A 24,098-nucleotide genomic window follows, 5' to 3' on the forward strand; every position below is an offset into this window, starting at 1 on the left:
GAAGGAAGAAAGGAAGAGGAAGGAAGGAAGGAAGGAAGGAAGAGGAAGGAAGGAAGGAACGAAGGAAGAGGAAGGATGGAAGAAAGGAAGTGGAAGGAAGGAAGAGGAAGGAAGGAAGGAAGAAAGTAAGGAAGGAAGAGGAAGGAAGGAAGGAAGGAAGGAAGGTAGGAAGGAAGGAAGGAAGGAAGGAAGGGGAAGCAAGGAAGGAAGAGGAAGGAACGAAGGAACGAAGGAAGAGGAAGGAAGGAAGGAAGGAAGGAAGGAAGAAAGAAAGGAAGGAAGAGGATGGAAGGAAGGTAGGAAGGAAGGAAGGAAGGAAGGAAGGAAGGGGAAGGAAGGAAGTAAGGAAGGAAGAGGAAGGAAGGAAGGAAGGAAGAAAGAAAGGAAGGAAGAAAGAAAGGAAGGAAGGGGAAGGAAGGAAGGTAGGAAGGAAGGAAGGAAGGAAGGAAGGAAGGGGAAGGAAGGAAGGAAGGAAGGAAGGAAGGAAGGAAGGAAGGAAGGAAGGGGAAGGAAGGAAGGAAGGAAGGAAGAGGAAGGAAGGAAGGAAGAGGAAGGAAGGAAGGTAGGAAGGAAGGAAGGAAGGAAGGGGAAGGAAGGAAGTAAGGAAGGAAGAGGAAGGAAGTAAGGAAGGAAGAGGAAGGAAAGAAGGAAGGAAGAAAGGAAGGAAGAGGAAGGAAGGAAGGAAGGAAGGAAGGAAGGAAGGAAGGAAGGAAGAGGAAGGAAGGAAGGAAGGAAGGAAGGGAGAGGAAGGAAGGAAGGAAGGAAGGAAGGAAGAAAAAAGGAAGGAAGGAAGGAAGGAAGAAAAAAGGAAGGAAGGAAGGAAGGAAGGAAGGAAGAGGAAGGAATGAAAGAAGGAAGGGGAAGGAAGGAAGGAAGGAAGTAAGGAACAGGAAGGAACAGGAAGGAACAGGAATGAACAGGAAGGAAGGAAGGAAGGAAGGAAGGAAGGAAGGAAGGAAGGAAGTGGAAGGAAGGAAGTGGAAGGAAGGAAGTGGAAGGACGGAAGGAACGAACGAACGAAGGAACGAAGGAAGAGGAACGAAGGAAGGAAGAGGAACGAAGGAAGGAAGAGGAACGAAGGAAGGAAGAGGAACGAAGGAAGGAAGAGGAACGAAGGAAGGAAGAGGAAGGAAGGAAGGAATTAAGAGGAAGGAAGGAAGGAAGGAAGGAAGGAAGGAAGGATGAGGAAGGAAGGAAGGAAGGAAGGAAGGAAGAGGTAGGAAGGAAGGAATGAAGAGGAAGGAAGGAAGGAAGGAATAGGAAGGACGGAAGGAAGGAAGAGGAAAGATAAGAGAAAATAATATCAGAGACAGTTAGAATTCTGCCTAGGACCAATTACTAGCCTGATAGCCTTGGCTATGTCAAGATGGATTTTTATGTATTCTTCTTCCCACTTGGATTTGAAAAGTTGCCAGAATTATAATATGTCTATTCTACTGTAATTTTCTACATTTTCGTGCAGATGAAGATTGCTCTACATATTGCATTTAATGTAATGCTCGCATTACTTAAATAAATGGAGTAGCATGAAACGTGCGTACTGCAATCATCTTTAAAATCTGTGTTGCTTATTTTGATTTTTTGATCACCTCGCTTTTGGAATGATTTTTGTATAATACCACACTATATTCTGGTGCCTAAACATAAGTACCATATTCAATTTTGAATCTATATATATATATATATATTATAAAATAACGTCGACCACTACGTGGACAATTAATGCGCTAGAAATAGATCACATTTTGTGTCTATTGAACTTTACCATTAAGCTGTAATGAGCAGAACCATATGCACACGCACCCATTGCGGTGGGCAACTATGTATACGATTCTGATAATTGCTGCTACATTACAAATCAGGCTGATGAGGAATAGACAAATGATAAGAATTTGTTAAATCCGAAACCTGGTTCCTGTTTAATAATGATTTTTTTAGGTGATTTTAAATGTCTTGCCGCTCACGTTTTTGGTATGCTGCTATATTTCATGTTGAGAACTTTTTAGGTCTTAATAGACACAAAATGTGATCTATTTCTAGCGCATTAATTGTCCACATAGTGGTCGACGTTATTTTTAAAATGTACCTTAATCCCCTGAGATTGCAGATAATATTTCTGAATCTCTTTGATTCTTTAAATGTGCTGGCCCCCTGATAATTAATCGATATTAATTAATATATTAATATATGACTAATTACCAGATCTTATAATAATTATATATATATATATATATATATATATATATATATATATATATGCACACACACACATATATATATGTACAGATACACACACACAAGTGAGTGGACAAATGAAAGAAAGGAGCACTGAACACATTTAGTACTGATTATCCAGAGGAATAGATCTATGTTCTTAACAATTATTATTTAGAAAGATTCTATGATTTTTTATTGAAGGTCTTATTAAATAACTGGATTTTCTATTATTCTTGTTGAATTTGTAGATTATCTTTGTAGAAAGGTTTCTACAGAAGAGAGTTGTTTTGTCATAGATGTTATAACATTCTTCTAGTTAAATGGCAGATTGTTCTAGATTATATTTCACTCCATGGTGCAGATTTTTACTGTTTATAGAGGGTATAGTATATATTACTGCGTTTTTGAAATAGTATTCTACAAGAGATTAGATTTCACTCATCACAAACAGCAATAAAAAAAAAATACAGAGAAATAAATACAATTTGGTTCAATCCAACACTCAGAATCCAGTGAATAAAAAGCTAAAGGCTAAAAAGTGTTGACAAGAATAATTTCTGTAATTATATGAGACTACAGTGAAATCTATTTCAATCAAACACGTCAAGACAATGGGATAAAATACAGACAATGAATAACTTACTTTAATACTGATCTCATACTCAAAATTGGTTTGGCCCTCTTTCAGAAGTCCAGTATATGATTTTGATCTGAATATAGGGGCATTATCATTAATGCCCTTCACATAAACATCCAAATCAACAGTAGCTTTTCGATTACCTCCATCAGTGGCTTCAACAAGTAAACTATAAGAAGTTATTTTTTCATAATCCAACTTCTTTGAGACTGACACAGTACCATTTTTGCTGTTTATAGTGAAACTATTTCAGAAGAGAAAATGAGAAGACATAAGTATATACAAAACTAGAAAAAGCAAAAATAAGTGAAACCGAATAGATTAATTTTAAGAGGGAAAGATTTTGTCAATTATATTGACCCCAGTACTTGACAGTGTTGTTTTATTTCCCATTGAAAGGATGGAAAACAAAGTTAGCCTTAGTGGTATTTGAACTTAGAATTTAAAGAGCCAGAAGAGGTGCTGCTAAATATTTTGTCCAATAATAACTGTTTCTAATATAGGTACAAAGTTTGAAATTTAGGGTACAGAGTTAGTCGATTGCTTTGACCCCTGTGGTAGTGGTGGTGGTGGTGGTGGTGGTGGTGATGCAATAGGAAATCATGATATTTGCTATCCTTAGATAAGTTTTTAGAATTTTTAGAATATCTAAAACTTAAACAGGGGCTCAGAGTATTAGATTAGGTAATTTATTTTATCCTAATCTGAGTCAAAGAAAGTTTGTCATTCATTTAGATGATCTATGAAATTTGAACCAATTAACTTTTTGTTACAATATTTATAATAACACATATGCTGTTCCATCATCAGTAATATTTAACAAGACAAGAGTTTTTCATGCCTCTATAAGTATATGTCTGGCATTTTACTTTATGTTATCAATAAATTATAATTTATGATATAAAGCAATGCTAGATGTAAGATACAAAAAAATGAACCAGCAATTAGATTTAAATTTCAACTTTCATATACATACAAAATCAGTTTTATGTAAAATGTATATCACTTACAGACTTAAAACTCACGATATGAATACTATTTACTTACCTATTGTCTCCAAATATTGCATAAGTCACTTCTCCATCTTTGCCAGCATCATCGTCAGTAGCCTAAAATATAAATAAATACTTCCATGAAACCAAAATAAAAATAACTGAAAAAATTAGATAAGATATTATACTGCAAATTAATTAATGATTAATTTTAGGGCTAAAAACTAGAAGTTAAAGAGTAAGCAATAGTTCAGAAAATAAAGAATTGCACTTTTGAAACTATTTAGATCCTAATCAGTTCTGATGCAACCCAGTTTGTGTGTTCTCTTTCTCTCAAAATGGAGCATGAGATATTAGAGTCAGGTGAATTCAAATAAATTCAAAACTGCAATGTTCTGCTTACTTACTGCCCTGCTAATAGAGAGTTAAACATCATTAGCTAACAGAGAGTTAAACACTAAAATTAGAAACAATCAAATTAAACATATTTTCAAATAAGGGCTTATATAATATAGCATCAGATCTTTAAGATGAAAATATCTCCCTGTTTTGTCTAATACAAATGCTGATGTACCAACCATAAAATCTAACCAAAACCTCTATGCAACAACTGAATGAGGCCCTACTTGGTCACTAAATATATTAGAAAATGTAGGTAGATCTCTTTGCAATAAACAACCTACTATCTTGAAATAAAGGAAAGAAGTAGTCCTAAATACAAAGTAAAATAGAAGGAAGGAACAGGATGGGAAGTACTATCTTGTGACTAATTCTGAAAACAATGATAATATACTGCATATTATCAATCAACTGAGATAAAGAGACACATCAATCATTAAGATATAGCAAAGATTGTCAATTTCAAGATTTTTATCATTAACAACATTAATAAATGCAATAAAAATGTTGCTGAAATTGGATGGAAACTAAAGACTCGGAACAAAATGTTAACCTGTAGAAGTGTGGAAGAATAGCATACCAACTACATAGAATCCTGTTTCTTATGAAAATTTTAATATCATTAAGTGTACTTGCTCAACCTATTTATCTTATAACAAAATCATTTATATACTATCATATGCAATAAGAATAATGAACATAGGCGCAGGGGTGGCTGTGTGGTAAGTAGCTTGCTTACCAACCACATGGTTCCGGGTTCAGTCCCACTGCATGGCATCTTGGGCAAGTGTCTTCAACTATAGCCTCGGGCCGACCAAAGCCTTGTGAGTGGATTTGGTAGACGAAAACTGAAAGAAGCCCGTCGTATATATGTATATATATGTGTGTGTGTATATTTGTGTGTTTGTGTTTGTCCAACTAGCATTGCTTGACAACCGATGGTGGTGTGTTTATGTCCTCGTCACTTAGCAGTTCGGCAAAAGAGACCGATAGAATAAGTACTAGGCTTACAAAGAATAAGTCCCGGGGTCGATTTGCTCGACTAAAGGCGGTGCTCCAGCATGGCCACAGTCAAATGACTGAAACAAGTAAAAGAGAATAAAAGAAAGAGAGTGTAGCTAGTTCTAAACTTAAGTTATAGAGAATTTCATTAAAAACAAAATTTCGCATTAAAAACAACATTGGTGCTGGCACAGTTTGCTCCCCAACCATATAGTTTCAGGTTCAGTCCCACTGGACAGTATCTTGGACAAGTGCTTTCTGCTATAGTACCTGGCTGACCAAAACTTTGTGAGTAAATTTTATAAATGGAAGCTAAAAGAAATATATCTCATGTGTACAGTTAGGTGTACTACTGCTAATGTTGTGTTTAGAACTCCACAAGTCTGCTTCCAATATAGTGACTTGGTCACTGGTGTACTTAGTAGTATTACTACTAGTTATGATATACAGAGCAAATATAAGAGAAATTATGGTAAACAGAGTTTAAATCCTTTGTTCCCTATATACATTTCACTGTTGTGATTGTTGGGAACCTCCGCATTGCATGGGCCAAGTGCAATTGGATGGTGAACAATAATAGATCATGAGGAGAACACTTTATTGCATTATGTTACAGAGATCAAACGTCTGAAGTTGGACGCATGACAAGACTGTTTATAATGATGTTAAGAAGAAAACAGATAAAAAGCCAATAGCAGAGAGAAACAGAAAGAGAAAAGAAAAGAGAAAGAGAGAACGGGAGAGAGGAAAAGACAGAAGGCAGAATTGTAGTTAAAGAAGAGTGGTAAAATGGACAACATTAAAAAAGATAATAAAAGAAAAAACTAAATAAAAACAAGTAAAAAATAGAGAAAGAGATAAAGGAAGCAAAGTGAGAGGGAGGGAGAGAGAAAAAGAAAGAAAAGAAAACTTGTCAAATAAGAGAGAAAGAAAAGACATGACAATGTAAAAGCAGAGTGTCTTGTAATGATCAGTTTTTTAAAATCAAGTTTTGAAAACAGATGTATACATCCATTCATACAGACAGATGGAAATTGAAAGTGAAATATAACCACAAAATATACAAAATGCCTGACTGGCACCCGTGCTAGTGGCATGTAAAAACCACCATACGAATATGACTGATGCCAGTGCCACTTGACTGGCTCCTATGCTGGTAGCACATACAAAGCACCCACTACACTCATGGAGTGGTTGGCTTTAGAAGGGCATCTAGCTGAAGAAGTGTAGAAACCTTGCCAGATCAGATTGGAGCCTGGTACAGTCCGCTGGCTTGCCGGTCCTCAGTCAAACTATCCAACCCATGCCAGTATGGAAAGCAGACATTAAACGATGACAATGATGATGATGATAATGCTAGTACTGTTCTGAATACCACAAAAGCTTCAGCACTGGTAACTCACTTGTCATACAGTGATAAATCAACCGAAAGTTAGGAAGGCAGCTGGTGTTTGTGGTATCCATGGGGAGATGATAAAGATAGGTGGACCAACTTCAGTCTTGTTCTTTTGGTAGATCATCTGCTTAATCTGGAACAGTGGCATCATGTCACTTGACCAGAGGATGGCCAAAATGATCCCCCTCTGTAAAGGTCATGGTGACCGCCATGGCTGCAACAACTATAAGGCTGTTACACTCTTTTCAGTGCTTGGTAAGATCGTTGCCAGGATTATATATATAAAACACAGGATGTGTTTGTCATGTTGTTCAAACTCGAGATCCACCCAACCAATATTAATGCTTCATGTTACCATCCCATGCACCACCTGGCTATGTGTGTGTGTGTGCAGCTAGGTAAAGATACAACAAACCCATTCATCCATTCTTCAGAAGTGCTCTGTTGATGTTTCATGTTTCTAATCCTCTGCAACACAGCATAGCCCGGCAGCATGTCTGCTTTCTATGTCTTCCATGTCTGAACTATATAATGCAAAATGTTCATACAAAAAAACAAACTGCTGTTATGACTCACAGCCACTCGATTTTGACTATGTGACCACTTCTGGAAGCTACGCTTGCCACCTGCAATTAGTCCCCCACCCAAATTTAGTCAGATGAGTAAATGCAGCATTTGAGTGAAATCAGATGCATTTTCTTCAAAACACACTTTTATTTATGTTTATCATGTTTGATATCATAGGTGCAGGAATGGCTGTGTGGTAAGAAGCTTGCTTACCAACCACGTGGTTCTGTGTTCAGTCCCACTGCATGGCACCTTGGGCAAGTGTTTTCTACTATAATCAGGGAAAGTACATTAATGATTAAATTTCAATTAAATATAACATTTGATCACTTGTTTTCTTTATCCAAAATTTGGACAGAACTTATGGGATGACCTGATATATATATATCTATATTTAGTACTGTTCTCTAACATAATTTCTTTCTTGCTTCCTTCCCTCTTGATTGCGGTTGCACCCACCATTTCCCGCACCCACTACCAAAACCGAAAATCTCATTTCTCTTGCCAGACATCCAGTTGTTTGTTTCCCCTCTCTCACACTGTTTGTCTCCTCTCTTATATTGGTAATCTTGCTGCCCTCTCCTTTCTCTCCCCCTCTCTAGACTAACCAGACCAGATAGCAGCCCACTTACTCAATTTAACATTGGCACATTTATTCTTCTAGCACATATATATATATATATATATATATATTTCATTTTTATTTATAATTATATCTGCAGCACAAGTAATGCTTACAACCACAATGCTCATTACGCTTATATTTACAACTTCCCAAACACTTTTATATACAATGCTTGCTTACTCCCACCCCACCCCCAGTAGAGACAACAACCTTAACAATTTTAACATGTTTGAATGATGGTAGGTTAAAGGCAAGAACAACTGTTATGCTGTTTCTTATCAAACAATCACGGAAAGCTTCTTTTCAGGTACTGAATAACATCTCTCCTTCCTGTGTTACCTCCTATATCTCTTTCCCAGTTTTCAGAGTTGGCACTCTAAATGTAGGCACACTGAAAGGTAGGTCTAGCAAGATTGTAGAGATGCTTGAGCGAAGACGTGTTGATGGATGTTGCGTACAAGAGGTAAGGTGGAGAGGAGCTTCAGCCAGATTCCTTACAGGCAAAGCACACAAGTATAAACTCTTTCAAGAAAGTAACAGTGTTGGAGTAGAGAGTGTGGGCATACCTCTTGCAGAGAAATGAGTGGATAGGGTCATAGAGGTAGTCAGGGTGTCCGATAGAGTACTTACATTCAGGCTAGTCTTGCAGAATAGTATAGCTACAATTATCTCTACCTCTGCTCCACAAGCAGGCCTACCAAATGAACAGAAGGATCACTTTTATGATATTCTTCTGCAAGCTACCTCAAAAATGAGTGGCAATGATCTCATCTATGTGGCTGGAGATTTTAATGGGCATGTTGGATGACAACCTGTATCTTCTATAGTGTACATGGGGTGGGGTTATGGAATTGGTTCTCAAAATGAAGAGGGAACTAGGTTCCTGGAGTTCTACAATGCAAATAACTTATTGATTTGCAACACCAACATCAGGAAGCCAGCCAGTCACCTGATAACTTATCAATCAGGTGACTCTGCTAGCTAGATTTATTTTATTCTCACCAGACAGCAGGATGCATGGGTACTCTTAAATAAAAAGACCCTCCCTGGTGAAGAATGTACCCCCAGCTCAGACTAGTTATTAGTGACTGTAGACTCAAGGCGAGAAGGATGCCAAAAAGCAGACCAATCCAGAAAAGAAGGACTTGGAAGCTTAAGAACCCTTCATGTGGTCAGAGATTTAGGGATATCTTTACCAAGAAACTTGATGATAGGGAGAAGGAGCTACAGATCCATGACATAGAAGGCAACTGGGAATTCCTGCAAGACAGCTTGCTGAGCACCACAGACCAAATCTGTGGCTGGTGCAAAGTACCTTCCAGACCTAGGGTAACATAGTGGTAGAACAATACTGTAGAGAGGGCCATTAGAGCAAAGAAACAGGCATGGAAGGCCTGGAAGAGTGGGTGTAGCAGGTGAATGTATCAGATTGCCAAAAGGGAAGCTAGAAGACAAGTATATATAGCCAAGGGTGTAGCAGAAACGTTTGCCTATGTTCAGCAATGTGTGGACCAAAGAACTGAAGTATTTCGGATTGCAAGACAGTGAGTGAGAGAAAACTGTGAAGTCATAGGAGAGAAATGTGTCTGCAAGGATGATGGTGCCCTTGTGTTTAATGATTCTGCAAAGAAAGAGTCTTGGAGATGTCATTATGAAAGACTGCTGAATGGGAGGAGGAGAGTTTGCTAAGGGTTGATCCAATTGAGGGACCAGCTAGCTGAATCGACAGTACCCAGGTAGATAAAGCAATTAAGTATATGAAGACAAGGAAAGCACCTAGCCCATCAGGAATCACCACTGAGATACTTAAAATATCGGGCAGTGTGGGGTATGGTCTTGTCATCTGCATCGTAAATCAGGTAGTTCACAAAGAAGTCATACCAATGATTGGTGTGGCAGCACCATAGTCAACTGCTGCAAAGGTAAAGGTGATGCTTTAGATAGAAATAATTACAGAGGTATCAAATTATTGGATCGGGTAATGAAAGTCATGGAGAGGGTCATAGCCCAAGTAATTACGGAGAGAGTTAGCCTAGATGAAATGCAGTTTGGTTTTGCACCAGGCAGAAGCACCACTGATGTTATATTTCTGGTAAGGTAACTGCAGGATAAATACCTAGCCAAAGATAAACCTCTGTACCTGGCTTTTGTTAACTTGAAGAAAGCCTGTGACAGGGTGCTCCGATCCCTTATCTGGTGGTCAATGCAGAAACTAGGTGATAGACAAGTGGTTAGTAAGAGCTGTAAAAACCCTGTACAGGGATGCTGTCAGTAAGTGAGAGTTGGCAACGAGTATAGTGAAGAATTCTGGGTAGAAGTAGGGGTTCATCAAGGATCAGTCCTCAGCCCCTCTTTTTCATCATAGTCCTCCAGGTAAAACAGGGGAATTCAAGACTCAATGCTGATGGCCTTGCTCTAATAACTGAGTCACTACCAGAAATAGAGAAGAAGTTTATGGTGTGGAAACACATGTTTAAAATCGAAGGATCTTAGAGTCAATCTAGCAAAACTAATGTCCTAGTAAGTAGGAAGTCAGACAAATCACAACCCCCTTCAGGTAGATGGCTCTGCTTGATTTGTTGAAAAGGCGTAGGTAGAAACTCCATAAGATGTACCTGGTGCAAGCTATGGACACATAAGAAGTGCAGTAATATTGAAGGAAAGTTATCCTGGAAGATAGCTTTTGTGTGTGGTAGATGCACAGTGGCAACAAACACTGAAGATGTACAGAAAATAAATTCCATCACATGCCAGGGGAAAAATCTATAAGTAGTTGATAGCTTCCGCTACCTAGGCAACCAAGTCTGTAGTGGAAGTGGAAGCTTTGAGAGTGTAGCTGCTAGATTAAGTATAATCTGGGCAAAGTTCAGGGAGCTCATACCTCTGCTGGTAACTAAGGGCCTCTTGCTCAGAGTGAAAGGTAGACTGTATGATGCATGTGTGCAAACTGCCATGCTACGCAGTTGTGAAACATGACCATGACTGCTGAGGACTTGCGTAGGTTTGAAAGAAATGAAGCTAGTATGATCCACTGGATGTGTAATGTCAGTGGATGTCAGTGGGCATACACAACAGAGTGTGAGTGCCTTGAGAAAAAAGTTGGACATAAGAAGCATAAAAATGTGGTGTACAAGAGAGACGATCATGCTGGTATGGTCATGTGTTATGTATGGAAGAGGACAGCTGTGTGAGGAAGTGTCACACTCTAACTGTGGAAGGAACCTGTGGGTGAGACAGATCCAGGAAGACATGGTACAAGGTGGTGATTTGAACACTGGGCCTCACAGAGGCAATGGTACGAGACCAAGACCTTTGGAGATATGCTGTGATTGAGAAGACCCGACAACTAAAGTGAGATCGCAGCCATGGCTGATGCTAGTGTTGCATGTCTGGCCCATTTTAAAAGTACTCTTGATGCATCAGGTGATATGACATGCTTGATAAGGCCTGTTGAGTTAAGCAAAACTAAAATTGTAGCCAAGGCCAGTGCCACCTTATTGGCTTCTATGCCAGTGGCATGTAAAATGTACCGTCCGAATGTGGTCGATGCCAGTGCCCCCTGACTGGCTCCCATGCCGGTGGCACATAAATGCACTATCCAAACATGGTCGATGCTAGTTTCCCCTGACTGGCTCCCATACCAGTGGCATGTGAAAAGCACTATCCAAATGTGATTGATGCCAGAACCACTTGACTGGCTTCCCTGCTGGTGGCACCTAAAAAGCACCCACTACACTCTCAGAGTGGTTGGCATTAGGAAGGGCATCCAGCTGTAGAAACCTTGCCAGATCAGATTGGAACCTGGTGCAGCCCACTGGCTTTCCAGACCTCAGTCAAACAGTCCAACCTATGCAAGTACGAAAAACAGACATTAAACGATGATGATGATGACAGGGTGAGTAAATCGATATATGTATATGATAACACTTTGAATGTGGCTTCCGAGAAAGAGTGAAAGTAATTACCCAATCTATGATGGACATTACTGCTAGTTCTAAACAAAGTGCAAAAACCATCTGCTTGCCTCTCAGCAGCCAGAGCAATTCAGGGTTCAGGCCAAAGAAGTCAACTACTGACAGGATCCTGGATTTCTGAATATTCATCAAACATAACTAGAGTTTTCAATGGGGAATGCTTGCAGCTTATGTTGACCTAAACAAAGCATTTGACTTGGTGGACAAGGATGTGCTGTAGAGAATTCTGGAGCACTGAGGTGTACCTCCTCAACCAGTCGGAATGATAGTGACATACTGGAACAGTGATTGCAATTTAGACAGGAAGCTCAACATCTGACATTTTTCCAGTTAGATCTGGCATCCATCAGGGTTGTGTTTTGGCTCCCACTCAGTTAAATGTCTGCATGGACTGGATACTTGGCTGAATGGTGGCTCAATCAAGTTGTGGAGCACTCATTGGTGAAACTAAGATTACTGATTTTTCTGATGAAGCAGTTATTCTTGCTGAGTCTTTGGATGTCTTAAGGAGTTCTTTCCATTCACTAAGTGAGAAAGTGAAACAACTTGGTTTTAGGGTTTTTTTGAACCAAGACAAAGATCTAAATCTTTTGTTGACTTCCTGAGAGATTCTTCTTGTCTGTTTCTGTTGCAGGTGAGAATGTCAAAGTCGTTCACTGCTTCACTTGTCTTGGTAGTATGGTCCAAAGCAGCATTAACTGAAAGTCTAAAGTCTTAAAAAGACTTGGATGTGCTGGTGCAGTTGTGAACTTACAGGACAAGGGTGTTTGGTGCTGTTGATATCTCAGCAGGAGGACAAAGGTCCAGGCCTTCAGGTTTCTGGTCCATCCTGTCTTGCTCTATAATTGCAAAACGTGGACACTATCTGAGGACCTTAGGAGCAGCCTGAATGCTTTTGGTACCAGGACACTTTGCAGGATTATGGGTTATCATTGGTTGAGTTTTAGATCCAACCAACGACTATACACAAACTGAGATGCATCCTGTTACTTATATGATTCAGGAATGTCAGCTCAGACTGTTTTGTTATGTTGACATACATGTATACATATTTATGAATGTGGGTATGTAATATTGTTGTTAATGAATAAATTGAAAATTTGTACGCAAAAAGGCAAAAAATTAGAATGCCCTTACCTCAAGACAAAATCAGAAAAGGGTAAGGGTATCAAGTTTGACTTCATGGAATTCATTGGTCATACCTACATGTGTACACTACTCCAACCCCTGGCCAGAAACTACTCTTCCTCTGAGATCCCTTCCACACATCTCTTCCCCTCAACATCCTGATGAAGAAAGAGGCTTTCAAATGCTTCACTTCTTGTCATGATGTCACTTCCTTTAACTTACAACCTTGACATCACTCTTCTTCCCTTGCTTCCGGTCCTGATGTCTCCCTTCACTCCACCACAAAGTTAAAGAAAGGGAGGGAGGGAGGGAGGGAGGAAGTAAGTGAGTAAGTGAAGGAGCAAGCATGTGAAAGAGTCTATAAATATTCTGGAATATAGGATTTGCATCTTGACCCTGGATAAAGTATCAAAAAGACACATTTCAACATTAAGAACAATTTGTTTTTTGTCTCATCTTATAGCCAAGCCAACAAGACACAGCAAAAGTTCTCTGGATTCTGTGTTAAACAATCATGCTAGTACTTACTGCAATTGAAAAGAGTTTCTTTCCAAGACCATGATATGGTACTGTGTAGCTTAGTTTGTCAGCATCCCAAAATTAAACCAAACTAACCCCAGCACACTCAACTGACAGTACAGATTTTCAAAATGCAAAGGTCCAATTATACATGACCTACAATTTATTAATCAAACTCAAGCAACTGAGCCTCTCACCAAGGAGACAATAAAGAACTAAAACAAGTGGTAAATTCTGTGCTGTAGAAGACCTATCTACCCCATGCAAATATGGATAAACCAGCATGAAATAGTCGTCATGGTTACCTCAGAAACTAACTCTGTAAACTACTGCTGGTTGTACAACTGAAGAATAGATAGCAATTTAGAATTGATTACAATTATAAATTCAAATCACACCATGAGAAAAACTAAACACAATTGTTTTATGCAACAGAAAATGCATCTCTGATCACATTATACAAAAGAGCCTGAATTTACTTCATGAATAATTGTGGTTGCAAAAAAAGTGAATTTAACTAGATTATACAGGGTATCCTAAAAGTCACTCATAGGCTTCAATTTTCAATAACTTCCTTAACTTTACAAACAAATGTATGAAATTTTTATACAATATAAAGGACATAATGGAAATTGATATGGAAGTCAAATTTTGCAACACCACTATATAACATATGAAAAATGACATCGCTTAAATGGCAGCCATTTTCTACTTTGCACACCCGTGCTATTTCCAAAACTTGCACCATAACACCCTTGAGAGTTTCAGACCCCATTTCTCTGATTTCTCTATCAATATTCTCCTTCAGTTGCACCAGGGTCTCCAGTTTGTCTCCCTTTCAGATATTTCCACAAGAAAAAATCTGGGCTAGTCAAGTCTGGGGAACATGTGGGCCAGTTGACATTGCCATAGTGGGAAATTATTCTCTCCCCAAAACACTGCCATAGCAACTGCATTGTTTCTCTTGTGGTATGAGCAAATTGCCCCATCCTGCTGGAACCATGTGTGAGGTCTACTTTGAATGGCCTTCACGTTCCCCAGACTTGACTGGTCCAGATTTTTCTTGTGGGAATACCTGAAAGAGACAGCTTACGTCAGCAAACTGGGGACCCTGGTGCAACTGAGCGAGAACACCAATAGAGAAATCAGAGAAGTAGGGTCTGAAATGCTTGAGGGTGTTATGGTGCAAGTTTTGAAAAGAGCATGGGTGTGTGAAGCTGAAAATGGCTGCTATTTAAGCAATGTCATTTTTCATATGTGATGTAGTGATGTTGCAAAATTTGACTTGCGCATATTAATTTCCATTATGTCCTTTATATTGTATCAAAATTTCATGCATTTATTTGTAAAGTTAAGGAAGTTATTAAAAATTGAAACCCATCAGTGACTTTTGGGACACCCTGTACATTTCTTATTTAGATGTATATTCTTATATGTACAAAATGTTCTGATCAGTCTGTTTTCTGCTCATAATCATTTATCATACCACTTGATATATGCATGATACCATGCTAGATGTGATTCAAAATCATTTTTCCTAAGCTCAGGATAGTACAGTCCTTATCCACAGGCTATTGGTGCACGTACAATGGTCAGTATGTAAATATCCAAGAAAATGATCAGAGATGGTCAGTGATCAAACAAATAAAAACATGGTAGAGCTATAAAGACTGTGTATATGCATTTTAAAGATGATGTCAATAGTCTATAAAAATACTAAATTATTAACAATTTGTCTTAAATATTTAAAGGGAAATTACTTCATACTTACAGTTATGGTGATCAGATTAGCAACAGTTTCTTCTTCAGAGACATTGACTTGATATCTTTGCTGAGAAAATTGGGGAAGAAATTCATCCACAGGCAATATTTCCAGAGTAACATTAGCTTCACTGGTTTTAGATGAAGCTTTATCTTCAGCAACAATCTGGAAAATTCACAAATAAATATCTTTTAGCTTTTACTCGTTTCCATCATTGGACAGTGGCCATACTGGAGTACTACTTTCAAGGGTCTGATAAAAAAAACTGACACCATAACATATTTTTTTTAAATCTCCAAAACTGATAGTTTGACATAAACAAACCAATAAACAAACCAATATATAAACAAACCAATACAAATTGTCAAGCAGTGGGGAAGAACAAACACCCACATATACGATGGGCTTCCATACAGTTTCCATTGACCAAATTTACTCACACGTCAGTGGTCAGCCTGGGGCTATAATAGAAGACATTTGTCCAAGGTGTTGTGCAGTGGAACTGAACCTGAGACCATGTGGCTGGAAAGTGAGTTTCTTAACCACAACAATAACAAAGTATGTAATTCATTTTAGAAAAAAAATTAAATTTCTTATCTTTGTTGTCATCATCACTGTTGCCATCAACATCCTCGTTATTGTTATTGTTGCTATTTTCAGCTTTGACTTCATAGTCTTCCTCCCCTCTCCCTTCATTATCATTATAATATTGAGAAATGAAAAGCCTGAAGTGAAATCCTATTAGTTGACTTCATCATAACTCAACAGGTTCAAAATAATAGGCCACTGAACAAGGATGTCACAAAGTATTCAGTGTGCCCTTTTTATGTCTATATCTTGATAATAATTAAATTTTGATTGCTTTATATACTGTCTGGACAGATAAAACAATTTCTCTGAGTTCATAGCAAAACTCATAGAGAAAATATACACAAGAAAATTTGTAAGTATATTTTAACAAAATGACACTCTTCAAAAAGATATGTTAGAAGTTTAAGAAGAAACACAACATTACAGAAATCCAGTTGCATACTGTAACCAACCCTGAATACTCATGACTTTCACCCATATACATATGTGCCATGTGATATTTTACTATTAGATTTCAAATCTAATATGCTTCAATCCTGTACCATACATATAAAGATATGATCTGTTGAATTGAACATTTGTTTCTTCATTTCTTCATTTTATGTTTGTTTTTCCAGTCTCACATGGGTTCAATGAATATTTATTGAGGAACTATTTTTACAGTCAGATGCTCCTCTTGTTGTTAAACCTTACTTGTTTTTCAAGTAAAGCTATTTTAGCCCAGTTGTCTTTGAAAGTGCAGAGATATGGTACAATTTATTAGCATCAACAAATATCACTGCCATTTTTCTTTTCTTTTATTTATTCTCTCAATGTTTATCAAAAAGAGCTCAACAGGGATAGATGACAGGAGGGGAAAGTACCTAACTGAGAGAAAGTAAAGCTGGGATGAAATATGGAAGTGGAGTACAACAAAACTAAGTTTTTTAATTTGTTCATCCTGTGATGTCTTACAATCCCCCTACAAATCTGGTGAGATGGAGAGTATCAAAGAGTGATAAATGCAGATGCAGGGAAACTAGTAACACTGAAACACATCTTTTCCAACTGTTCACTGGTGTTGAACAGATGTAGCTGAAGGTACACTTCAATGCTGTAAAGAACCAAATAGTTCAAATCCAAAGTGGCAAGAAACTACAGAGGAACCTAGTTAGAGATTTAATCACCTTCATTCATCTGGGAGAGCAGTTCCATTTTGAAAAAGACAGTTTCTTTGAGCAATGAAAACTGGAATGGTTGTTGGGAGGTGGCCACAGATTAACCAAAGTGCCAAAGATTTTTCCCCATTCCAATTACAAAGAAAGCAGATATTGTCATCACGTGTGAGGAAAAGAAAATAGTAAATCAATTTAAGCTAATAGTTTCCCATAAAGATAACACAGATGCTGCTCAGACTTGAAAGGTCAATTGTTATGAATATCTCTTTGAGGAATGTAAAGATACAGGTAGGAAAACAAAATATTAGGTTGTCAATAGAGTTCTTGCGGAATTTTAAATTTTGGTTTTAAGTGATGTATTTCAAATTAATTTTCGTTAAATTACTTTGACTCTTTATATATCATTTTAAAGCCCATTTTTCGCTCTATCTAATTATGTTATTCTTCTTCTTTTTGAATAATTAGGCCATTTTTTCCGGAATGTTGAATACAACATGGGCAAAAAGCAAATTCACACAATTTTCTTATTCCATTTCAAGCTAGGCCGAAAAGCTGCTGAAACAGCTCGCAATATCAATGATAGCCTCCATAGTGCAGTTGCAACAGCACCAACTACAGCAGCAGCAGCAGTAACTGCATAGTGACCATACAAGCATTTTTAGCATTGGCAAATTATTACCAAAATTATATACCAAATATACATATGGTGAGGGTTCCACTGAATAATCTGCTACAAAAGAGATATGAAATGGAATTGTTTGGAAAATCATCCAAAGGCATTTAACAAAATAAAAAAATATTAATATCTGATTCGTCATTAGCACACTTTGATCCTGAAGTGGAAATTGTTGTAGCTTCAGATACTTCTGGGTATGGTATACGAGCAGTAATGCTACATAAATATAAAGATGGTAACCTGAAGGCAGTGGTTCATGCTTCACGTTCTCTGATAGCAGCAGAGAAAAATTATAGCCAAATCAAAAAAGAAGCTCAAGTAACTTTTTTTGCCATGAAAATATTTCACAGATTTTTACAAGGTAGAAGTTTTCATCTACAGACTGATTATCGGTCATTATTATCGATATTAGGGTTGAAGAAAGGAATCCCTACTCATACTGCTGGTAGATTACAATGCTGGGGTATGATATTAAACTATGATTTCAAGATAGAGTATATACCATCCAAGAAATTAGATCACACAGATTGTCTGTCAAGGCTGATTTTGAAATATGTGGAACCATTTGAAGATATTGTGATTGCTGCTTTGCGAGTGGAAAATTAAATTTAAAATGTTTTGTGTAATGTCATTCGTGAACTGCCAGTTACTTTACAAGACATAAAATTAAAATCAGAAAACGATAAATTCATTATAAAAATGAAAGAAATACTGAAGGTTAAAAGAGATAAAAATATGCACAACACAAATGCAAAGCTTTTCTCACTGTGTGACAATGTGTTGTTGCATTCACAAACAGTCATAGTACTAGCCATACTACAAAAGTGATTAAAAAAATTTCATATTGGTCATCCAGGGATTTCAAGAATGAAATCGTTAATGAGACGTTACGTATACTGGTCAAAAATGGACTGTGACATTGAAGAATCAGTGAAAGCAGACAGAGGATGTGCCTTAGCTGCAAAAGTGTCTACCACTAAATGGCAACTGAGGCCAAAAACAGATGTTCCACAGGCCAGACTGAATGTTGGTTACACTGGTCCACATAAGGGTTCATATTACCTTGTTGTGGTGGACAGTTTTTCAAAGTGGCTGGAAGTGAATAAATGTTAAAAGCTGACTTCTGTGGTTACAATAAGTTTTTTGAATGAATTATTTGCCAGGTATGGTATTCCGGATACCATTGTGTCTGATAATGGAACTCAATTTATATCAGACAGCGCAGAAAATTTTGTAAAATGTTCATCATCAAAATGTCATTACTCCACCCTATCATCCTTGATCAAATGGACAAGTGGAGCATTTTGTTGACACGTTAAAGAGGTCATTGAAAAAGATGAACAATAAAGTGTTGGATAATATTGTACTTCAACAATTTCTAAGAGAGTACAAAGTAACACCTGATCCAAATACACTGTCGGAAATGTCACCTGCAGAACTGATGTTTGCTAGAAAGTTTAGATCCATCTTTGATAAGCTGTTACCTAGTGAAAATTTTAAAAAAGCAAACAAAAATGCTACAAAATTCTTGATGCTAGATGACAAAGTTTTTTTTTAAACCTATAAATATGGTAAAAAAAAAGTTGGGAGGGCAGCATAATTATTAAACAAATTGGAAGAATGTTACTCCTGGTAAAAAGGGAAAATGTCAAACACAAAAAACACATTAGCCAACTTTAAAAAAAGAAAAAAGATTCACGGAAAAAACAGTCATGAAACATGAAATCCCCATGGAAGTACTGTACGACATGTTTGAGGTACCAACACCCAAATATTTGAAACTACAAGTTCTAGCATCAGAAAATGGAAAATAATAGAAACATTGAAATTGAACCCTAAGTGTGATAGATATTAAAACTCTGAGCGGAGTTCAATTCTCAAAAGGGGAAAAGATAGGTAAGACTTATTCTAAAAAGGGGAGATGTGGAAATATGCTGAAACCACCCCACAAGTGATTAAAGATGGATGGACTCATTGTAATAAAATAAAGAACTGTGAACAACTGTCAGTTTGGGTTGATAAGCAGTTCACTGTAAAGAGTGGTTAAGAGCATTGAGTCTCGTGTAATATTAATAGTAGTGCATCATGTAAATGCTTTCTTTTCCCCCTGCTCCATTGTATTACATATCCAACATACAAGGGGATGTATATATATATATATATATATATATATATATATATATATATATATATACATCCCCTTGTATGTTGGATATGTAATACAATGGAGCAGGGGGAAAAGAAAGCATTTACATGATGCACTACTATTAATATTACACGAGACTCAATGCTCTTAACCACTGTTTACAGTGAACTGCTTATCAACCCAAACTGACTGTAAAAGGGCAAGACAAATGAAAAAATACTAAATTAAAAAAAACGATTAACCTATGTACCATGGTTTCACCTGTTAAAATTTACATAAGTAAATATCTGCAGGATCATCAGCGTGGTCTGTCGATTTAAAATATAATTTCCAGAACTAGACACAAGACGTCCACCCGAAAGGGAGCACGTGTAGAGTTCTGCAACTTACATTCAATGTATCATTTCAAATGTCTTCAATCTGGCGCGTTAAGTCCGGAAATAATTCTGCAGTTAATAAATTTTTGCAGCTAATTTACCGGTTTGAGAACATCATTATTTAAAATTTATTAATGAGGGTAGAAATTGATATTAATCAATTAAAACTAGTGGTCTAGCATATTAAAAAAATTCGAAGATTAAAATTATATTACATACAAAAATAAGATGAATGACCAGTAAAAGTGGGCTCCTATATGCTAGAAATAGATGCCGAATGATCTAACCACGAAAAAAAAAAGTTTTCAGTAAAAATTTAGCGACACAACAGACTGTAAAAGGGCAAGACAAATGAAAAAATACTAAATAAAAGAAAAACCATTAACCTACGTACTAGGGTTTCACCTGTTAAAATTTACATAAGTAAATATCTGCAGGATCATCAGCGTGGTCTGCCGATTTAAAATATAATTTCCAGTACTAGACACAAGACGTCCACCCGAAAGGGAGCACACTTAGGGTTCAATTTCAATGTTTCTATTATTTTCCATTTTCTGATACTAGAACTTGCAGTTTCAAATATTTGGGTGTTGGTACCTCAAACATGTCGTACAGTACTTCCATGGGGATTTCATGTTTCATGACTGTTTTTTCCGTGAATCTTTTTTTTTAAAGTTGGCTAATGTGTTTTTTGTGTTTGACATTTTTCCTTTTACCAGGAGTAACATTCTTCCAATTTGATTAATAATTATGCGTCTTGTGTCTAGTTCTGGAAATTATATTTTAAATCGACAGACTACGCTGATGACCCTGCAGATATTTACTTATGTAAATTTTAACAGGTGAAACCAGTGAAGTCGAGACAGAGAACGTGCAAATTGGGTAAGGCATGTTCTCCATATATTCAGAACCCAGGCATTTAGCTTAGCCAAGGACTTAGAATTTCTGGGAGGATGCTGTAAAAAAAAAAGAGAGAGAGAGAGAAAGCATATGGAGAGGACACTTCATCCTTGCTGTAACAGGCAAGGGAAACAACATGGAAGTGGTAGTTTACAGGTTATAAAGCATCCTTATTTGGTGAAGCAGGATGTCGCCACAGGTCATCTTCGACGATGGGAGTGATTATTCAATCACACTGATCAGCTACTGCCCGTCTTAAACTGGGCAGTCTCCAGTCAGTAAGGTGCTGATCCACCACGTCTGTCCGCTGCTAAGGGTATATAGAGCTAGGACAAAAACTGAAAAGCAGACTTAAAGCCCAGCACCTGGCAAAAGAGGAAGAAAATTGAAATTGATCCCATTGAAAATGGGGACCAGGAATGTCAGAACAATGACAACTGGAATGGACATTACCGATCTGGACAAAACAGATGACATCAGAAAAATGGCAATCATTGACAGGGAGTTCGCACGGCTGAATGTAGACATCACTGCCCTGCAAGAGACAAGACTTGCTGACTCTGGTTCCATTAGGGAAAGAAATCACACATTCTTCTGGAAGGGCCTTGGAGAAGATGGGAGTAGAATCCATGGTGTGGGGTTTGCAGTACACAACAGATTGCTGAACAAGATCAGTACTCCTTGAGGCATATCTGAGTGCATCACTATCATGGAGGTGGTGGGGGAGGGGGGGGGGGTAAAACTGGAAGGGCCCATCTCATTAGTGCCTATGCCCCGATTCTAACAGCAGAAAATGAGAAGAAAGATTAGTTTTAGGAGGAACTTTAGGATGTGATTAACAGTGTCCCAAAGGCAGACCAACTCTTTCTCATAGGCAATTTCAATGAAAGAGTAGGCGCTGATCACCAAGCATGGCCCAGCTGCCTTGGACAGTTTGGACTGGGGAAAATCAATGAGAATGGCCAGAGACCCTTAGAATTCTGCACACATAACAACCTGTGCATTGCAAACACCTTCTACAATGGCAAAAACCGGCATAAAGTTTCTTGGTGCCATCCAAGATCAGGTCATTGGCACCACATTGACTTCGTCATCGTCAGAAAGAATGACATCAACACTGTGAAGCAAACAAGATCCTTTCACAGTGCAGACTGTAACACAGATCATCTGTTGGTTATAGCCAGGGTAAAGATCGTCACAAAGAAAACACCAAGAGCCAAAAAACCAAAGAAACCTAAGATCAACATAAAAACACCCAAGATCCAGCAATGAGAACCAAATTTCAAGAATATGTTGAAGAACAGCTTCAAAACCTAGATAGCTCATCCCATGACGACATGTGGAACAACATGAAACCATCAATATATGATTCTGCATCGAGGGCCTTTGGAACGGTTCGACTTTCCAAGGAGGACTGGATCAAAGCCAATGCATTAATACTAATGCCATTACTTGAGAAAAAGCGGAAGATCTTCATAAAGCACAATAGAAAGCTAACAGAATGTAACAAAGCAACAGCTACGTACTTCAAATCCAACCTTCAAAAAGAAACTAGAAAATGTGCCAACCAGTACTGGGATAAATTATGCTTAGAAATTCAACAGGCGAGTGACATGGGTAACATCAGGAAAATGTATGAGAAGATTAGAGTTGCTATCGGACCAACAGTGAGTAAAGTGGCACCTCTCAAGTCTGCAACAGATGACCAGCTGATGGACAAGAAGAAACAAATGGAAAGATGGGTGGAACATTACTCTAAATTGTACACTAAGGAGTGAGATGTTGATAGACAACTTTATGAGGCCATTCCTCAACTCCCCGAAATGACAGAACTTGATATACCACCAACGGAAGAAGAAATCTACACTCTCCACTGCAATCGATGAACTTGCAAGCGGAAAAGCACCTGGAAATGACAATATACCCACATAAGTGTTGAAAGAGAACTCTCCTTCCACATTTATACAAGTTTCTAAAGACGTGTTGGCTGGAAGTAAAAATTCCACAAGATATGAGAGATCTCAAGATCATCACTCTCTACAAAAATAAAAGGGACATGGGAGATTGCAATAACTACAGAGACATATCACTTCTGAGCATCACTGGAAAAGCTTTTACGAGGATCATTATGAAACGACTTCAGAAGCTAGCAGAAAGAGTACTACCAGAGAGCCAGTGTGGTTTTAGACCTAACTGCTCAACAATGGATATGATCTTCTCCATTCGCCAACTACAAGAAAAATGCCGGGAGCTGCAATTACTACTATATATAGCATTTGTCAATCTGACACAGGCATTTGATACAGTCAGCAGATCAGGACTGTACATGGTGCTTGGAAAATGTGGTTGTCCCCCAATACTACTGCAGCTCATTGTTTCGTTCCATGATGACATGAAGGCCACCATTCAGTTTGACAGTTTAATATCAGATAGCTTCAACATCAACAGCAGAGTAAAACAAGGTTGTGTCTTAGCACCAATCCTTTTCAGCATTTACTTTGCTGTATTACTGCAGTATGCATTTCAAGAGTTGCCGGGAGATGTCTAGCTTTGTTAGAGAACTGATGGGTCACTCTTTGATCTTTCTAGACTTCAGGCCAAGACTAAGATCAATAGAGCAACAATAAGAGACTTTCTCTTCACGATGCAGCACTTGTTGCTCCCAGTGAATTAAATCTGCAAATAATGATGGACCACCTATCATCAGCATGCAAGGCCTTCGATTTGGTCATCAGTGTAAAGAAGACAGTCATCCTCACTCAGGAGGGCGCAGTGAAAGGCCATATCAAGCTTGATGACAGAGAGCTTGAGACAGTGGACAGGTTCTGCTATCTAGGGTTTACCATTTCCTCTACTACTTCACTTGATGATGAGATTAACGTCAGGATAGGGAAGGCAGCAACAACTTTCGGAAGGCTGACAAAACAAGTATGGAAGGACAAGAGATTAGACATCAAAGCAAAGATCAAGATTTATGAAGCACATGTTCTCAGCACACTCCTCCATGGATCTGAAACATGGACCTTGTACAGC

General features: G+C 37.9%; 1 protein-coding gene across 5 annotated transcripts in view; it reads right to left on the reverse strand.

Moving 5' to 3' along the window:
- LOC106883464 (cadherin-87A) overlaps positions 1-24,098 on the reverse strand; it is a 227,101-nt gene that overhangs the window by 80,541 nt on the left and 122,462 nt on the right. For all 5 annotated transcript variants that reach the window (XM_089347729.1, XM_089347732.1, XM_089347728.1 and 2 more), the window contains 3 exons: positions 15,228-15,383; positions 3,902-3,963; positions 2,861-3,098 (listed from right to left, as the gene is read on the reverse strand). In XM_089347729.1, the coding sequence (XP_089203855.1) occupies positions 2,861-3,098; positions 3,902-3,963; positions 15,228-15,383 (456 nt within the window). The remainder of the gene's footprint in view (positions 1-2,860; positions 3,099-3,901; positions 3,964-15,227; positions 15,384-24,098) is intronic.

Source organism: Octopus bimaculoides, chromosome 2 (genome assembly GCF_046866305.1).
Source record: "Octopus bimaculoides isolate indiv1 chromosome 2, ASM4686630v1, whole genome shotgun sequence".
In the NCBI taxonomy this organism is placed as follows: Eukaryota; Metazoa; Mollusca; class Cephalopoda; order Octopoda; family Octopodidae; genus Octopus; species Octopus bimaculoides.